Raw genomic sequence first — 16176 nt, 5'->3', positions numbered from 1 at the left:
GATGGCCCGAATACCGAAACTAGTGAAGTGCGTTACACTATAGGTACACAAAACAATGCACGAATGGAAAAACCAACCCCAAACAGACCCTAGGCAGGTCTAAAACAGTGGGAAAATGGCCTAAAATGATGGTTCAAAAAGCATGGAAATGAAGCTCATTCAATGGTTCGAAAACAAGGCATTTATGCACAACTCTCAAGCACACTTAAAGAGGAGAAAACATGGGGATATGGCATTCATATAGGCTCTGAAATATGATGCAAAATGACCCCAAAGCATGAAAATATCTCAGTATATGCATGCAATAGACCTCAAATCTTAAAGCTAGGCAAGTGTATTGAACTACAAGCATGCAAAACAAGTATCATTCAACCATGAGACCCAAAAACAGAGCTAGGGCAGTCCAAAATATACACAAAATCAGTTTAAGATAAGGCCAAAAAGTACTAAAATCAAGGGTCAACAAAGCATGCAAAATGAGCTAGTGAACCATGATTTGCACTACAACTATATGAAGCACATGATAGCTCACCAAACCAGCCAAAAATAGAAGTATTCTATGCCAAATAATGCTCAAAAACCCATTGAAACTCAGTCAATACATGCAAGAATGATATGTCTCTTTGAAAGGCCAATAAGAGGGTTGTTCTACACATGCAAGATAGACATACAAAATGGCAAAACTACCTCTGGAAAAAGGTTATGATAGCCCTAAAACTCACTGAAAAGGGCCTGAAATTAGTCTAGGAAGCATGCAAGTGAAGGCCCCTTTGAAAGGCCTTGAAGAAGATTACTCTACACATGCATAATAGACATCTAATATGGCAAAACCACCTCTGGAAAGAGGTCATGCAGGTCACAAAACTCATCAAAAATGGCTTGGAGCATGGCTTTGAAACATGCAAATAGGGGCTCCTTTGTAAGGCCAACAAAGTTAGTAAACAAAACAAGGGGTGAGAGGGTCACCCATCTCTGATTTTGAGGCTCAAAACAGCATGTTAGCCACTGAAAATCCACTGGATTTCAGTGGCTAAAAGGTCAAACAAAGCACAATACGAAGGTCCAGATGCATGGCTTAAAACAAGATGAAAACAAGCATGCAAGGGGGTAGATGACTCCCAACAGAAAAAAGACATTAAACAAGCATGTTTAGAAGCTCAAAAAAAGACTTTTTTCAGTTTATGACAAAGCCTAAATATGCTTGCAAACTAGGCTAAGATATGGATCAAAATAATACTCAAAAGAAAGAAAAATGATTACCCTTGGAGACCAGCAAAAACCAGCAGCCTCTGGACCCAAAAACCTAACCTTGAACCTCTGAAAATGCCCTCCAAGGGTCTTAGGTTGTTGATGGAAGGGTTAGGCTATGGAGTTATGTGCAAAGGGGCCAAGAACTAAGCAAAAGAGAGAGATATAAAGAGAGATATATTGTTTAGCCCTAACAAAAATCCGAACCCAAGCCAAGGAGGGGAGGCCCTTCCTTTATCGAGGAGAATGTCTAAAGCTTCTCAAAGAAGCTTAAAAGCTAGGCCAAACATGTATGGAGGATGCACCAAATGCCTCCCAGTTGGCACAGCTGGAACACACTCAGAGAGAGGAAAAAACAGATGGCTGGCCGACCAGTTCAGGTGATCGGCCGACCATGCCCCCTGGTCGGCCGACCAGGTTCAAAAGCGTCAAGCTCAAAAGGTGGTCGGCCAGCCCATATTGGTGGTCTCCTAGGTGAATGCAACTTAGTGGTGGTATGGGAGACCAGAAAATGTGGCTCAAAAGTAAGGGAGACCACCTACCTGTCAAGAAAAACCGGTCGACCGAGAAAGGTGATCTCCAAGAAGAAAAGGTGGTCTCTCACCCTACTACCACCTTCCTAACAATGAAACTAGGGTCCATGACAAAAATGAACCCACACCGATGCGAAACGAAGGTTCGGGGACCAAAACGCGCAGCCGAGGGCCCTAAAAACTGACTATTAAGCATCGAAAGTGGCGTGCGACCATGAAGGTGGTCTCCCGGCCACAGTGTCCCTCTAAGGAGAGGAAACAAGGTGTGTGCCAAAAACCAAAGCAAACGGAGGTAGTTAAGCAGTCCCGAACCGAGACACGCGGCTGACGGCTCCGAAAATCAAAAACTGGTCTCCAAACAGGAAAAATGGCCTACAACCAAGAAACGTAGCCTACGGCCACTGAGAGATGGTCTACGAGACCTCTCCCTCCTTCTAGGAAGAGAAAACAGAGAAAATAGGACTTGGTTCGCAAACCGAGGCAAGGCATGAAAAGGTTCCGAAGCTCGGAGGCAAGGCTCTCAGCCGAGACTTTGCAACCTCAGAACGAGCACAATATGCAACATCACTGAGCGCTCAGTTGGTGACGTTTGAGTCTTAAGGTCGGTCAAAAATGGAGTGCCTACACCTAGGTTCTATTACCTCGGCAAACTGAGGTGATAGAACCTATATTATCTCTATCATCTAGCACGTTGGTTAAGCTTGCTTCATCATTTATTGCCGAAGTTAGAACCCGTCGGTTCAATATGACCCAGATCTATAGTCTGCTTCCATCAAGGCTTTGGAACCAACAACCAAATTCGTTCAAGTTTCTTAGTCGAAACTGTCCTTCTAGCCGAGGTATTTGTTTCATTAAATCAAGAACTTCAGGAGTTTTCTTCATGCGTATGAGCTAGCACGTACAATTTTTCAACCATTTCTACCACGCATCTTTCCTCTACTGAGCCGTGTCTGATACGCGTCATTAAGTCGCCTTGCATCTGCGTATTTGATCAAAATCTCTTCACTCTTTCCGTCTTTTTACTTCTGCATCTTCGTTTTTGTTTAAACTTTCTCTTTCAAATCCTCTATTGCTACTTTTACGACGCTGTCTGCAACCAGTTTCACTCTCCCCTCTAGCGAGGCTTCTGCCGCACTTCCTTGCTTACGGCCACCATCTGATCCCGGCGAACTTTACTTCGGCATCATTGCTTTACTCGTTCATGTCTTTTGATCATTTAACATGTATCTTGAATTTCACTATATACTGAACATGTACTGTCTTTGTACCTTGTACTTTTTTGTTACTCAAACAATTTATTCTTCAATGTCAGGCCGAAGTGCCTTCTTTCTTTATCTGAATGCATTTTTTTAACTTCTTCTTTCAAGTGTTTTGAATGTTTGACCTCTTCTTAATACCTTGTATGATTCCATACTTAGAACACAATTTGCATGTCTTTAACATACACCTTAACTGTGCAATCTCCCCAGGTTAACATACCTCGGACAAAACTTCCGACCTTGCTTATCTCGGTCTCGGTTTAACACTTGAAAAATTTGTAACAAATATTTTCACAAGTGTTGCTCTTACTTCTTAAGACTTCTGTCTTCCACTATCTTCCAAGTCTTGGTAACATAGTCACCTCGGCATGTGTATAGATACTTCTTTCACTCATAACCTTGGATTTAACTTCAACTTGTAAATTTTCTCAAAATTTCATCAAGTGTTAAATCAATCTTCTTTCTCGGTTTAACTTCAACTTGTAAATTCTCTCAGAATTTCAACAAGTGTTAAATCAATCTTCTTTCTCGGTTTAACTTTAACTTGTAAATTCTCTTAGAATTTCAACAAGTGTTAAACATGATCTTGGCTTAACTTCAACTTATAAACTCTCTCAGAATTTCAACAAGTGTTAAACATAATCTCGGTTTAACTTCAACTTGTAAACTTTTCTCAAGTTTCAACAAGTGTAAAACATCATCTCGGTTTAACTTCAACTTGTAAACTTTTCACAAGTTTCAACAAGTGTTAAACATCATCTCGGTTTAACTTCAACTCGTAAACTTTTCTCAAGTTTCAACAAGTGTTAAACATAATCTCGGTTTAACTTCAACTTGTAAACTTTTCTCAAGTTTTAACAAGTGTTAAACATAATCTCGGTTTAACTTCAACTTATAAACTTTTCTCAAGTTTCAACAAGTGTAAAACATCATCTCGGTTTAACTTCAACTTGTAAACTTTTCTCAAGTTTCAACAAGTGTTAAACATTATCTCGGTTTAACTTCAACTTGTAAACTTTTCATAAGTTTTAACAAGTGTTAAACATCATCTCGGTTTAACTTCAACTTGTAAACTTTTCTCAAGTTTCAACAAGTGTTAAACATTATCTCGGTTTAACTTCAACTTGTAAACTTTTCATAAGTTTTAACAAGTGTTAAACATCATCTCGGTTTAACTTTAACTTGTAAACTTTTCTCAAGTTTCAACAAGTGTTAAATATAATCTCGGTTTAACTTCAACTTGTAAACTTTTCTCAAGTTTCATCAAGTGTTAAACATCATCTCGGTTTAACTTCAACTCGTAAACTTTTCTCAAGTTTCAACAAGTGTTAAACATAATCTCGGTTTAACTTCAACTTGTAAACTTTTCTCAAGTTTTAACAAGTGTTAAACATAATCTCGGTTTAACTTCAACTTATAAACTTTTCTCAAGTTTCAACAAGTGTAAAACATCATCTCGGTTTAACTTCAACTTGTAAACTTTTCTCAAGTTTCAACAAGTGTTAAACATTATCTCGGTTTAACTTCAACTTGTAAACTTTTCATATGTTTTAACAAGTGTTAAACATCATCTCGGTTTAACTTCAACTTATAAACTTTTCTCAAGTTTCAACAAGTGTTAAACATTATCTCGGTTTAACTTCAACTTGTAAACTTTTCATAAGTTTTAACAAGTGTTAAACATCATCTCGGTTTAACTTCAACTTGTAAACTTTTCTCAAGTTTCAACAAGTGTTAAATATAATCTCGGTTTAACTTCAACTTGTAAACTTTTCTCAAGTTTCATCAAGTGTTAAACATCATCTCGGTTTAACTTCAACTTGTAAACTTTTTACAAGTTTCAACAAGTGTTATACATCATCTCGGTTTAACTTCAACTTGTAAACTTTTCACAAATTTCATCAAGTGTTAAACATCATCTCGGTTTAACTTCAACTTGTAAACTTTTCTCAAGTTTCAACAAGTGTTAAACATCATCTCGGTTTAACTTCAACTTGTAAACTTTTTACAAGTTTCAACAAGTGTTAAACATCATCTCGGTTTAACTTCAACTTGTAAACTTTGTTCAAGTTTCAACAAGTGTTAAACATAATCTCGGCTTGAAAATTCCAACTCCCAAGCATCATTCTCCAGCCCTCTACATGGCTTCCACCTACTCCTTTGTGGAAAAAAGTCTTTAACTCAGGCTGTGCTTTTCTCTTCTTAGATTTAATCATCTGGGCCGATATCTTGCCTTCTGGAATCTGGGATTTGCTCACTTTAGACTGAGCTCTTCTTTTCTCAGACCTAATCATCTAGGCCGAGATCTTGCCTTCTGGATTCTGGGATCTGCTCACTTTTAGACTGAGCTCTTATTTTCTCGGACCTAATCATCTAGGCCGAGATCTTGCCTTCTGGAATCTGGAATTTGCTTACTTCTAGACTGAGCTCTTCTTTTCTCAGACCTAATCATCTAGGCTGAGATCGTGTCTTCTGGGATTCTTCGTGGCCGACCTCCCGCGAAGGCTGGTGAGAATGTCCCTTGGTCTCGCCATGCTGAGGGACTGCAGGAATCGTTTTTTGCCCCCTTTTCTGGGCGTCTTTCTTGGCCACTAGAATCGGCATATCTTGTAGCGAGAACAGTGGCTGCACGACGTTGTTCTACATTAGGAAATTGATGACCGTTTGCAGGTCCGCCAATTTTTCTGCCATTCACTTTATCTCGTCGTCCCTCCGCAGATATCTATCCTTCCATACCTGGAGGTCGTCCTCGTTGTAATACCCGAGCGACCTGCAACAGAAAGAAGAGATCCCCGCGGTGGCTCATCCACCCGGGGGCACTCCGACGATCAAGTCAGTTATCTCTCAAAGATATCAGAAGTGCTCAACTCACTAGTCAGAATACAAATAGCATACCTTAGACCCATGGGGGTGCCTCTCTTTTATAGCAAACTCAATCCTAATCCCAATAGAAGCCTAGCTCTAATGGACTTAAGATTACTGCTAATCTTGGACTCCCAGTAGGATTAGGATAAATTCTTTAAGAGTCTCATCTTTACCCAAACTGAAGTCTTCTCCCATTCTAGGATTCTTGTCCCTTATCCGTTTGTCTCAGATTCTGGTATTACCGCAGAATACCTCGGCAGTGCCCCAAATATCTCGGCAAATATGATCTGCTCATGTAGCACCTCGGCTAACAACCTTGGCCACGTGGACTACCCAAAAAATATGTCCCCACATATATATTTTAAAAAATTACTTTCAATCATGCTCTCAAAATAAGCTTAAAAATGTAAAGTACATAGAATTTTGATTATAAAATTAGAGATAATTAATTCATATGCAGTAAGATTCATTAAATATATAAATATTATTGACTGTGGAACGATTGTAGCTGATTTAATAATTGAATTATCAATGAGTCTGCAATTCTAGAAAAATCATAAATGTGTTTTCATGAAAGGTTAAGATTTATTCAAACTATTTTTTAAATATATACCATCGATCTAATATTTTGGAGACTTTCTAACACAAACTTTCTGCTTACTTAGCATTTCTCTCATTTTGCTTACTTATTTAAGCTCTCGGGGCTGTATTTGGTTTCAACTTAAAAAAAGAAAAAGAAAAAAAGAAGAAGCTATTTTTAACCATTTAAGAAAAAAAAAATGTTTATTTCATAGAAAAAAAGAGATTAAACAATAATAAATGAATAAAAAAAAAACACTAAGGAACCACTTCATTTACCAAACTCATCAATTATTTTAACAAATTTATATTTTTAAATTTAAAATAATAACTAAAAATGCACTTGTCTACAAAAAAAAAAAAAAAAAAAAAAAAAAAAGTGTTTTTAACTACTAAGCGTCATTAATTTTTACATCCTAAAAATACCCTTCGTATTAACCTGTTTAGTGCAATTTTATTGAGTTACTTATAATTATTTATTTGATTTTATTTTAAGGATATGTGTAGCGTGTAGTATAAATACATTATAAAAATTAATTATCTTAAAGTTAAGAAGACGTGCATTTAGGTTCAATATTATCAATTTTTAATTAAAATAAAAAAAAAATTAAAAATGTATCCAAACAGGTCACAACACGAAGGGCGAAAAGAATAAGATATATTGGAAGAAGACAACTGGAGAGATTCCACACACACACATTTTCTTTGAATTAACTCTTATTTTAATTGTCATGATCATATATTTTTCAAAGCACAATTATCATTAGATTTTTATCATTCAAATGACATGTTTGGAAATAGATTATTTTAATAATTTTTTAACTTTTTATATTAAAATATGAAAAAAAAATAAAGAGAATGATATGATAATTTATAATGATTTTTTTAACTTTTTAACTAAAATATATAATTAACAAACCAGGCCAAAGTCTCAATTTTTTGCTTCACCCAGCTAATTTACCAGTGTTAAAATAAGGAGAAAAAGAAAAAAAAAGTCAACCCTTAATCTTACCCCTGATAAACTTGTCAATTCAACTGAAAATTTGAACTTCATTCCATCCAATAGAGACTGTTGACTTCTATAGCTTAGTTCCAATAGAGATTGTTGACTTGTATAGCTTAGTTCCTTATGTCTATGTATATTTCTTGTTGCATATTTCCAATTGAATACATTAAGAATCAATTATACAGAAACCCAACTTCATCTCCTGCTTCTCAAAACATGGCTGGTGAGGAAACCCCCAAATCCATTTATGACTTCACTGTCAAGGTATTAATCAGTTTCTTTCTGGAATTCTTCAATTAATCTCTGGCTTTTGATCTTCATGAGTTCATCCTTAGCTATTTGATTTGGGTTTTCACTTTTTTCTCTATTTACTTCTCATTTTCTTTTCTAATTGTTTTTTTTTTTCCCACTGCACCTGTGTTGCATATTTTTAATTTTAATATTTTTGAAGAACTTTTATATTTATTTGGTGTTAGATGTTGCCCATGACTCATGAGTATAGTAATAAATTTCTGCCTCTGTTTATTTACAGTGCTTTGTTTGGATTATGATAATAAAGAGACAAGGAGAAATAGGGCAGTTTGGATCACAATTAATTTGGATTGAACTAGTTTATCTCTTTGTTTAATTTCTTCTTCTGCTTTTGTCATCCTCTTTTAGTTCCATAGTTGTTAATGTTTGATTTCACTGGCCTGTTGGCCGCCTTCTTTGGTTTGAAGCTTTCCATTGTTTTTGTCAAAATATCATCATTGTATGTGGTTAGTAGTTGCTGATTGAATAGAACTGAAAGTGCAGGACATACGCGGAAATGATGTACCTCTGAGCAATTACAATGGGAAGGTTGTTCTGATTGTGAATGTTGCTTCAAAATGGCAAGTGACTTTATATATCCTAGTTAGTCAAATCTATTATATTTACATGGTTAATTTGTCTCTTCTCTATTTTCTTTTGATAATCATTCATACTTAAAAATTTGTATTTTTGTTAGTTGCTTTGTCTGCTTCGTGAGAGCTGATGGTGCACAATTGATCTTTGGGCCATATTCGTCTTCTTTTATTTCCCTAGGAATATTCAGAGCTCTTTGGATTTATTCATAATGCTACTTCTTTCCTGAAACCTACTTAGTTGCTTGGCATATGGCTTCTTGTTTATTGTTTGATTGAGTTTACAAAGATAATATAGACTACAAAATACTTTTAATCATAATCAAGTTGTTCAATTCAAACTAACAGAAACTTTTCCCACCTTTTTTGGCTCCCTTTTGCAGTGGTTTAACACAATCAAACTACAAAGAATTGAACGTTCTATATGAAAAATACAAAGACCAAGGTCTGTTAGTTATTCGACTCCAGTTAGTTGTGTGTTTCCTTTCTATTATTTCAAAGAGTTTGAGGGGTCTTAATCTTAACTTTATTGCTGATATATATTATTATGACAGGTTTTGAGATTTTAGCATTTCCTAGCAACCAGTTTTGGCAAGAACCAGGAACTAATGAGAAAATTCAGGAAACCGCATGCACGATGTTCAAAGCTGAGTTCCCTGTATTTCAAAAGGTATTAAATCCTTAAGTGCGAATACAAACTACGTTGCAGAAAAATAAGCACTATTAAATTGTTTTTAGGAGAAACATAGCTTTTTCCTTAGTCTGTACTGTTCAACTTTATGACTTAAAAACCATTAGGGTATTATCACACGTGCTCATAGAGCAGAAAAATGTCTTTATTGTCTTGTCCAACATGTCATGACACTGCCTCAAATTCTTGTACCAATACATCCCCACAGACATGCTATGAATTGCATCTTTTGATGTAAATAAATTGGAACCTGTGCAAGTTCTTTTGAAAGAGGATGAGGCTTGAAAATGTATTTTTATTTGTTTTTTTTATTTTTAAATAAATAAAATTTAGGTTTTAGCTTGTTTTGTGTTTGCAACATTGTGGCATAATGGCATTGTTGCTATATTCTGATCTTTTGGGAGATAGTTGAATGCGGCAAGTACAGCAGCTAAGGAAGTAGAAAGTTACACCAGTAAAGAAAACAAATTAAACAGATTCATTCATTTTAGACAACGAAATAATCTCTAGTAAAGAAACTGTTAATCTGGTTGTGCTGAGCATGTGAGTTCTCAATTACCATATTTCTTAATCTACTTTTGACTTGGTAGCAAGAAGCAATTTGGCTTGCTGGTGAATAAACTCAGCCTCAAGCAACATGATTTCTGTGTTTGCTAAAGATATAAAAGAATAATGAATGGGTTCATCACTAGGAAAGATCACAACAAATGTTTGCTCTGCCTTGCTGTGTGTTTGGTAGTTATGGGTAGTAAAGATATAGGGGGATTGGTTCTTAACGGATTTTGCTAGAGAGATTTAAAGGAGCCATGTTTAGTGAGTACCACGCTTCCCAAGTGGAGTATATTGAGGATAAAGGAATATGAAGTAGTCGGTCCTGGACCTTCCGAGAATCATGAGAGAGAGTAAGATGGCACAAGACCATCAGAGGTGGAGAGGAAGAGATTTGAGGCAGCCTTAGAGGGGAGAGAGAGAGGGAGTGGCAGTGAGGGAGGAGAGTCTTTGCAAGGGAGAGTGACTGGTGGTAGTGAGTCGAGCAGATGGTTGTAGAGTGATGGCTGCTCACGGAGTGGGGTAATCCATGGTACTTAGGTGAGGGAATGCTCACAAGCCAATGTGAATTACTTGGGTGACCACCTGCTCAGGCGAGCATTATGCCTTGGGAACTTGAAATTCACCATTCTAAGATTTTGTTTCCCTTCTTTTTTTTCACAATCTGTGAATTAAACAAAGAACTTTGGTCATAACAAATCTGTCGGATCTTATAGATCGATGTGAATGGAAAGAATGCAGCACCAGTCTACAAGTTCCTAAAATCAGAGAAAGGGGGTATATTAGGAGACGGCATCAAATGGAACTACACAAAGTTTTTGGTGAACAAGGAAGGGAAAGTTGTGGAGAGATATGCTCCAACATTACCTCCTCTTAAAATTGAGGTTTGATCAATCGTTTATATATTCGTTTACTGACAATGTTTGATGCTTGCCTGGGAAGTTGCATTAGTTAATTGCAGCTGATTGTTCTTGTCTAATTTTTCTGATGCAGAAAGACATACAGAATCTGTTGGGATCTTCATGAGCATCAAGGTTTGATGCTGCACTCCACCTTCACAGAATATTTATTTATTTATTGAAAACAGTTTATCTGAAAATGGATGGCAATCACATTTTGAAATATCTAGAATGGAAAAAATTTCCACACAATTCATTTTGAAATAGCACTTAAAGTTGATTGAATCTTTTTTTCCTTGTTTTCTTTTTTCACCCCTTGGCCTTGCAGGTTATGAATTATGGGTCCAGAGATTCATAAATTACAGAGGTTTGAAGTTTGTTGTTTTACTTTCCTGTTTACAATAAGGGCATGTTCCTCTGACAGATTAGATTGGGTGTGATTATGAGTCCGGTAGAATTGAATAATGTGAATAGTAGTGTGGTGGTATTAGTCTTTGTTTGTAAGGTATGTTTTTGGGCTATAAATATTTGTCTTTGTAATGTATGTTTTTGGGCTATAAATATTTGTCTTTGTAACTTATATTTTTGGGCTATAATTGCAAAAATAATTGTTACATATAATTTTTTTTTTTTGAGAACAATTGTTACATATAATAATGATAATGAAACTCATCATTTTATATTAACATTTGAGAAAATACTCAACCTAAAGAGATTTTAGTGGTTAATGAACCACCAGCTGTTATTAGGGAGTTCCTAGTTGCAGACATGATTGGCATGTCTTGTGAAAGGGCCTAGGCCTGTGTTTTCTTTTTTTATTTCCGTTGTACCTACAAAAAAAAAAACAAGTTACCTTCCAACCCCCAGGACAATTGGAGGTTATTTTTGAGGGGCAGAGGGTAATTTCCCCACCTTATTTGATTTCTGCAATAAAGGCGTATAAGTTGTTACAAAAGGGTTGTCGGGGGTATTTATGTAGTATTTTGGGTGAACAACCAGTGGATGGGGGCACTGATGCAATTCCAATCGTTCGGGATTTTCCGAATGTTTTTCCAGAGGAGTTACCGGGAGAGTTAATTGATCGTGAAATTGAGTTTACAATTGATATAGTGCCGGGAACTCAGCCCATTTCCAAGACCCCTTATAAAATGTCACCCGTTGAAATGAAAGAGTTGAAGGTCCAATTGCAAGACCCCATCGACAAAGGATTCATTCGCTCGAGCACTTCTCCTTAGGGTGCACCAGTCTATTTTGTACAGAATAAAGATGGGACCCTTCGGTTGTATGTGGATTATAGAGAGCTCAACAAAGTAATCATAAAGAATAAGTATTCTTTGCTTAGGATTGATGGCTTGTTTGATTAGTTACAAGGTGCACAAGTCTTCTCTAAAATAGATTTGCGATCTGGATATCACCAACTAAAGGTTAAATCTGAGGATATAAAAAATGACAAATTGCAAAATGACAATATATATGTTTAGTCCCTCAAATTCAACCTTCTAGAAGTTTGTCGACAAAATTTTTGGTCAACTTTACAAAGATCAAACTTATCACACATTTAAAATCTGTTTACTTTTCTTTTCTCTCACATCACACTGTCTCTTTCTGTCTCTCGAAGCTTTATCGATCCGTTTATATTAATAAATCTAGAAATTCAAAATTAATTATTGACGAAATAATGAGTTAAATATTTTATATTTTTAATTGACGGATCCCACCCGTTTTTAGGCCATAGCAGTTGGCAATGGCTCCAGTTCCCAAACGTTCCAAGAGTATGTGTTATTTATTTGAGCAAACAAAAAAAGAGTCAGCCAAAATTCACATGGACAAAAAATTAACAAAAATAAATCAAACTTCTTGAGTTATTTTAAATTTTTTTAAAAATTCTATTAGATCAAAAAAGCAAAAAATACACCTCCTAGAATCTTCTAAAAAACAAATAATTAAAAAAAAAAAAAGCTGTTTTTTTTATTTTAAATATATATGGTGGAATGAAAGCATGGATGCTTGAAATTTTCTTTGAGAGGAACAATCTTCTCTCATTTTTTTTTTTTTTCCCCTTCAAAAATTATTGAGACATCTGTCAAAAATCCATCTATAAAGATTCTAGAAAAAATGGAAATAGATCATACATTTCATTAAAAAATGCATAATTTGTGGAAAACTCAAGAATCATTAAATAAATTAGAGATATTAAGGATTAAATCTATAAGATCAAAGTCCTGCTATGCTATCGTGGAGATTGGGAACATGATTCAGGTACATAGGGAAATAATGCATTGTTTTTGTTTTTCATTGATTAAATTATCTGATAAAACTCCAACGGAAACTCAAGATGAAGAAGAAAGAATTTTATTCATATCATTCATAAATTTATTCTCCATGTAGTCTATCGATACAATTAATCATGCATTATACGAGCCTCAAATGAATCATTACTAATTTTATTTTGATAATCAGAGCCTTGGGTGAATTATGTCACTCTCATCGGTTTCTTTTGGTTAATCTCAGACCTAAAACGATCACCCTCCTCCTCTTCCTCTTTCTCCATCACTGACAGACAAGACAGGCATGTCCATCTCCAGGTAAAGAACAGAAGGAACTCTTGTTGTTCCTCCAAGCAAGCAGATGAGGCAACGGAGCACAAGCCACAAAGAAAGCTAGCTCTCCATGAAGGTCCAGGCTGGTATGAAATCCACGAGCAGAAGAAAATGCTGATGCAATTCTTCTTCCCAACCGATGATTTTCTTCTAGCTAGCTGCATAATCTGACAGTGCATGCCACAGCTTGTGCCCAATATTTGAGCCTTGCTTTGACTTCTTCGGGATGGTCACCTGAGGAAATACAAATCAGGGCAACAGAAAGTTAGACAACAGACGAGAAATTTCTCCATCAATGGCCGTAACCAACAAACATTTATCTTCCAATTTGCTAAGACCAGAAAAGAAAAAGAAAAAAGTTCTTCATAAAACCCAACAAGGCCATCTCAGAGAAAAGAAGATTAGGGTTTGTCATGTTTGGTGCTGAGTAATAAATTAAAGGAAAATCTAACAAGTGGGTCTAGGATGAATAATATAAAGTTCCATAGATTTCAAATAGAGGGAATTGAGGCTTTACTTCAAAAAAATATAAGACGGTTGGGTATTATTAGATTAAATGAGAATTTAAAGAGGAAGATAGAATAGAGTAAAAAGAAACATAGTTTATTATTATCCAAATATTTTGAATAACTATATCAGTATGTTTGTTTTGAGGTTTCTGAATTAAGTTTTTTAAAAATTGAGTTTTTTTTATTTTCATATTTTTTTTGTTTTTAGTGAATATTTTTAAAATTTTAAATATATTTTTTTTACTTTTTTAAATGTACCGTATCTAAAAAGTAAAAAAAATGTGAAAAATATTTTAAAAAATTAAGAAATATATAAAAATACAAAAAATGTACTGAATTCTTGTATTTTTTTTTGTATTTATGGTATTTAGTGAATTTTTAAAAAAAAAAATTATAATTTTTTTACTTTTTAGGTGTATTTATGTTAGGTGTGTCTAAAAAGTAAAATATTTGCATAAAATATTTAAAAAATTCAATAAAAACAAAAAAATACGAAAAATATGAAAAGTGTTTTTAAAAAAATGGAACCAAACATTGTGATTACGTTTTTATTTCAAATCCATCACAATAAGACTATCACATTCAAAAATTTAAAGTCTATATCTAAATTTATCTTGAAATCCATATTTAAACTATACTCAAATCCATACACTTAAAAATTACAGCTTAAACTCAAGGTAATGAATGTTACATCATATTCAGGGGGAGACCATATGTTCAAGAAATTGGAAAAAATATCAATCATCACTCAAGCTATATTACCGTGCAAATTGCTGAAACTAAGATGATACAAAACAAGGGAGTTGCAAACATTAAAATTAAAACTTTAAAGACACAAAATTTGATCACAATTCCACACCACTTTGTTCAAACCAGATCTCTACTAGGAACAATTATATAAATATATACACACAAAAACCAAAGAATCCGGTTCTACATTCTCTTCTACAATGACAAAAATCAAAACAAAAATTAACAATTCATCATTCCATCTAAGCAACACATCACATTTCAAACCCTAAAGAACCCATTTCACAATTTCATCAAAACCAAAACTTGCATCACTATCCTCACTTGATCAACAGATCAACACAAGCATATATACTAAAATGGAATCAAATTCAAGATCAGGATTTTCTAATTATCAACACAGAACTAAAATTCAAAGAGATTTAACCAAAATCACTCACCAGGACTAGAGATCTTCCAATTGGCAATGGGACCGGCGGCCGGCGAACACGTCTCGGCGGCAGCGGAGGACGGAGAGTCCGGCGACTTCTGCTGGTCATCGAGAAACCTCTGGCTCATAGAATAGCAAAGCTCGAGAGCAGGCAAAGTGTTACAGAGTTCAGGGATTTCATCGTAGCTGAACCCAAACCCTAGATCCAAACAGCCCTTGAGCTCCTCCAAATCCTCATCAGTCAAGCTCTTCGTCCTCGTAAGATCATCCTCATCTGCTGCCTCTACATACCCTTCGAGAAACACTTGGTTCTTCTTCTTCTTCTTGGTCTTCTTCTGGGCCTTGTTCTTGTGCCCAGGGTCCTTCTCATCGTCACGCCTCGACAACAATCCAGTTCGTGGGTTGTTGTTGTCGTCGTCCTCCATTGTTAACTCTGCAAATTCAAGAATGTCATTCATAGATCTGGGTTCTGATGAATAGCTCCCCATTCTCTCTCTTTCTCCCTCTAGAGTGATTGTGGAAGAGGTGGAGCGTCCGCGTTTTAAAGGGAACCCAGGTAAGAGAAGAGAGCCTTGTGCTTTATGTTATGGGTTGTTTTTATGTATGTATGTATGTTGCTCGTGATGGTATGTATGTATATAATATATGTACAAAATTATAGCTTACAATCAACATGTCTAGGGATCCACGCAACACAACCGATCGGCTGACCAATTATGTTGGGAAGGAGATTAAAAATTAATAAGAAATTACAAACACCACTCGAAATTTGATAAAAATACAAATTTTTTTTTAGATTTGAAAAATTACATCTTGTTTCTTGAGATTTTTATTTTCATACATATTTTTTCCTAATTTTTCCTAATTTATTATGAAAATTTGACCCTCAGAAGGCGGGATGTAATTTCTCAAACCTCAGGGAGAAATTTATATTTTTACCAAACCTCGAGATAGTGTTTGTAATTTGCCCAAAATTAATTTTTTTATATTTTTTTAATTTTTTTAAAAATTATATAAAAAAATAAGGGGAAATTAGTCTAAAGTCCCTCTCCCATTTTTAGTAATGGAAGAGATCCATAATATTATTTTATGATGTCTAAGGTCCCTCAACTCCCACACCCAAATATCACAGAGAAATTTGACTGAAATCAAACCTTAGCTTCCCACTTCTCTCTCTCACTAGAATATATACACAAAATACATATATATATATATATATATATATATCTTCAATGGCGGTGGAGCTAAAATCAACACTGCGCCAACATCACCAAGGAGTCTCAGTTGCGTCTTTACACAGTCCATCCAACCACCACCGCTGCTGCCACTGGAATCACCAGAACCACCGTCCACCACTGTCGCCGCTGCCTATAA

The 16176-nt window shown here is 35.3% G+C and overlaps 2 protein-coding genes across 3 annotated transcripts; one reads left to right on the top strand and one right to left on the bottom strand.

Annotated features, from left to right (window-relative positions):
* Positions 1-7486: 7486 nt before the first annotated feature.
* On the top strand, positions 7487-11134 carry LOC114285885 (putative glutathione peroxidase 2). Of its 2 annotated transcripts, none has more exons than XM_028228970.2 (7): positions 7487-7754; positions 8286-8362; positions 8758-8819; positions 8929-9044; positions 10331-10498; positions 10608-10648; positions 10842-11134. In XM_028228970.2, the coding sequence occupies exons 1-6, from the start codon at positions 7614-7616 to the stop codon at positions 10638-10640; spliced, it is 597 nt and encodes a 198-aa protein (XP_028084771.1). In that variant the 5' UTR covers positions 7487-7613; the 3' UTR covers positions 10641-10648; positions 10842-11134. The 2 variants fall into 2 exon arrangements, with proteins under 2 accessions (XP_028084771.1, XP_028084772.1); XM_028228971.2 differs by having other exon boundaries at positions 10834-11003.
* Positions 11135-12849: 1715 nt separating this feature from the next.
* Positions 12850-15514, bottom strand: LOC114285886 (uncharacterized). Its single transcript, XM_082872656.1, has 2 exons — positions 14813-15514; positions 12850-13347 (listed from the first exon to the last, which is right to left on the bottom strand). The coding sequence occupies exons 1-2, from the start codon at positions 15288-15290 to the stop codon at positions 13268-13270; spliced, it is 558 nt and encodes a 185-aa protein (XP_082728782.1). The 5' UTR covers positions 15291-15514; the 3' UTR covers positions 12850-13267.
* Positions 15515-16176: the final 662 nt, after the last annotated feature.

The sequence above is a fragment of the Camellia sinensis genome, chromosome 6 (assembly GCF_055761805.1).
Source record: "Camellia sinensis isolate YWXY chromosome 6, ASM5576180v1, whole genome shotgun sequence".
Classification (NCBI taxonomy): domain Eukaryota; kingdom Viridiplantae; phylum Streptophyta; class Magnoliopsida; order Ericales; family Theaceae; genus Camellia; species Camellia sinensis.
Note: the sequence above shows the minus strand (reverse complement) of the source record. Positions and strands in the feature narration are given on the sequence as shown.

Bases quoted from the DNA above. Each gene is read 5' to 3' on its own strand.
- LOC114285885 (XM_028228970.2), top strand. From the start codon at position 7,614: ATGTCTATGTATATTTCTTGTTGCATATTTCCAATTGAATACATTAAG. The intron at 7,755-8,285 runs GTATTAATCAGT...CTGAAAGTGCAG, and splicing joins TTTATGACTTCACTGTCAAG to GACATACGCGGAAATGATGT. The intron at 8,820-8,928 runs GTCTGTTAGTTA...TTATTATGACAG, and splicing joins TGAAAAATACAAAGACCAAG to GTTTTGAGATTTTAGCATTT.
- LOC114285886 (XM_082872656.1), bottom strand. From the start codon at position 15,290: ATGGGGAGCTATTCATCAGAACCCAGATCTATGAATGACATTCTTGAA. The intron at 13,348-14,812 runs GTGAGTGATTTT...GTATTTCCTCAG, and splicing joins TTGGAAGATCTCTAGTCCTG to GTGACCATCCCGAAGAAGTC.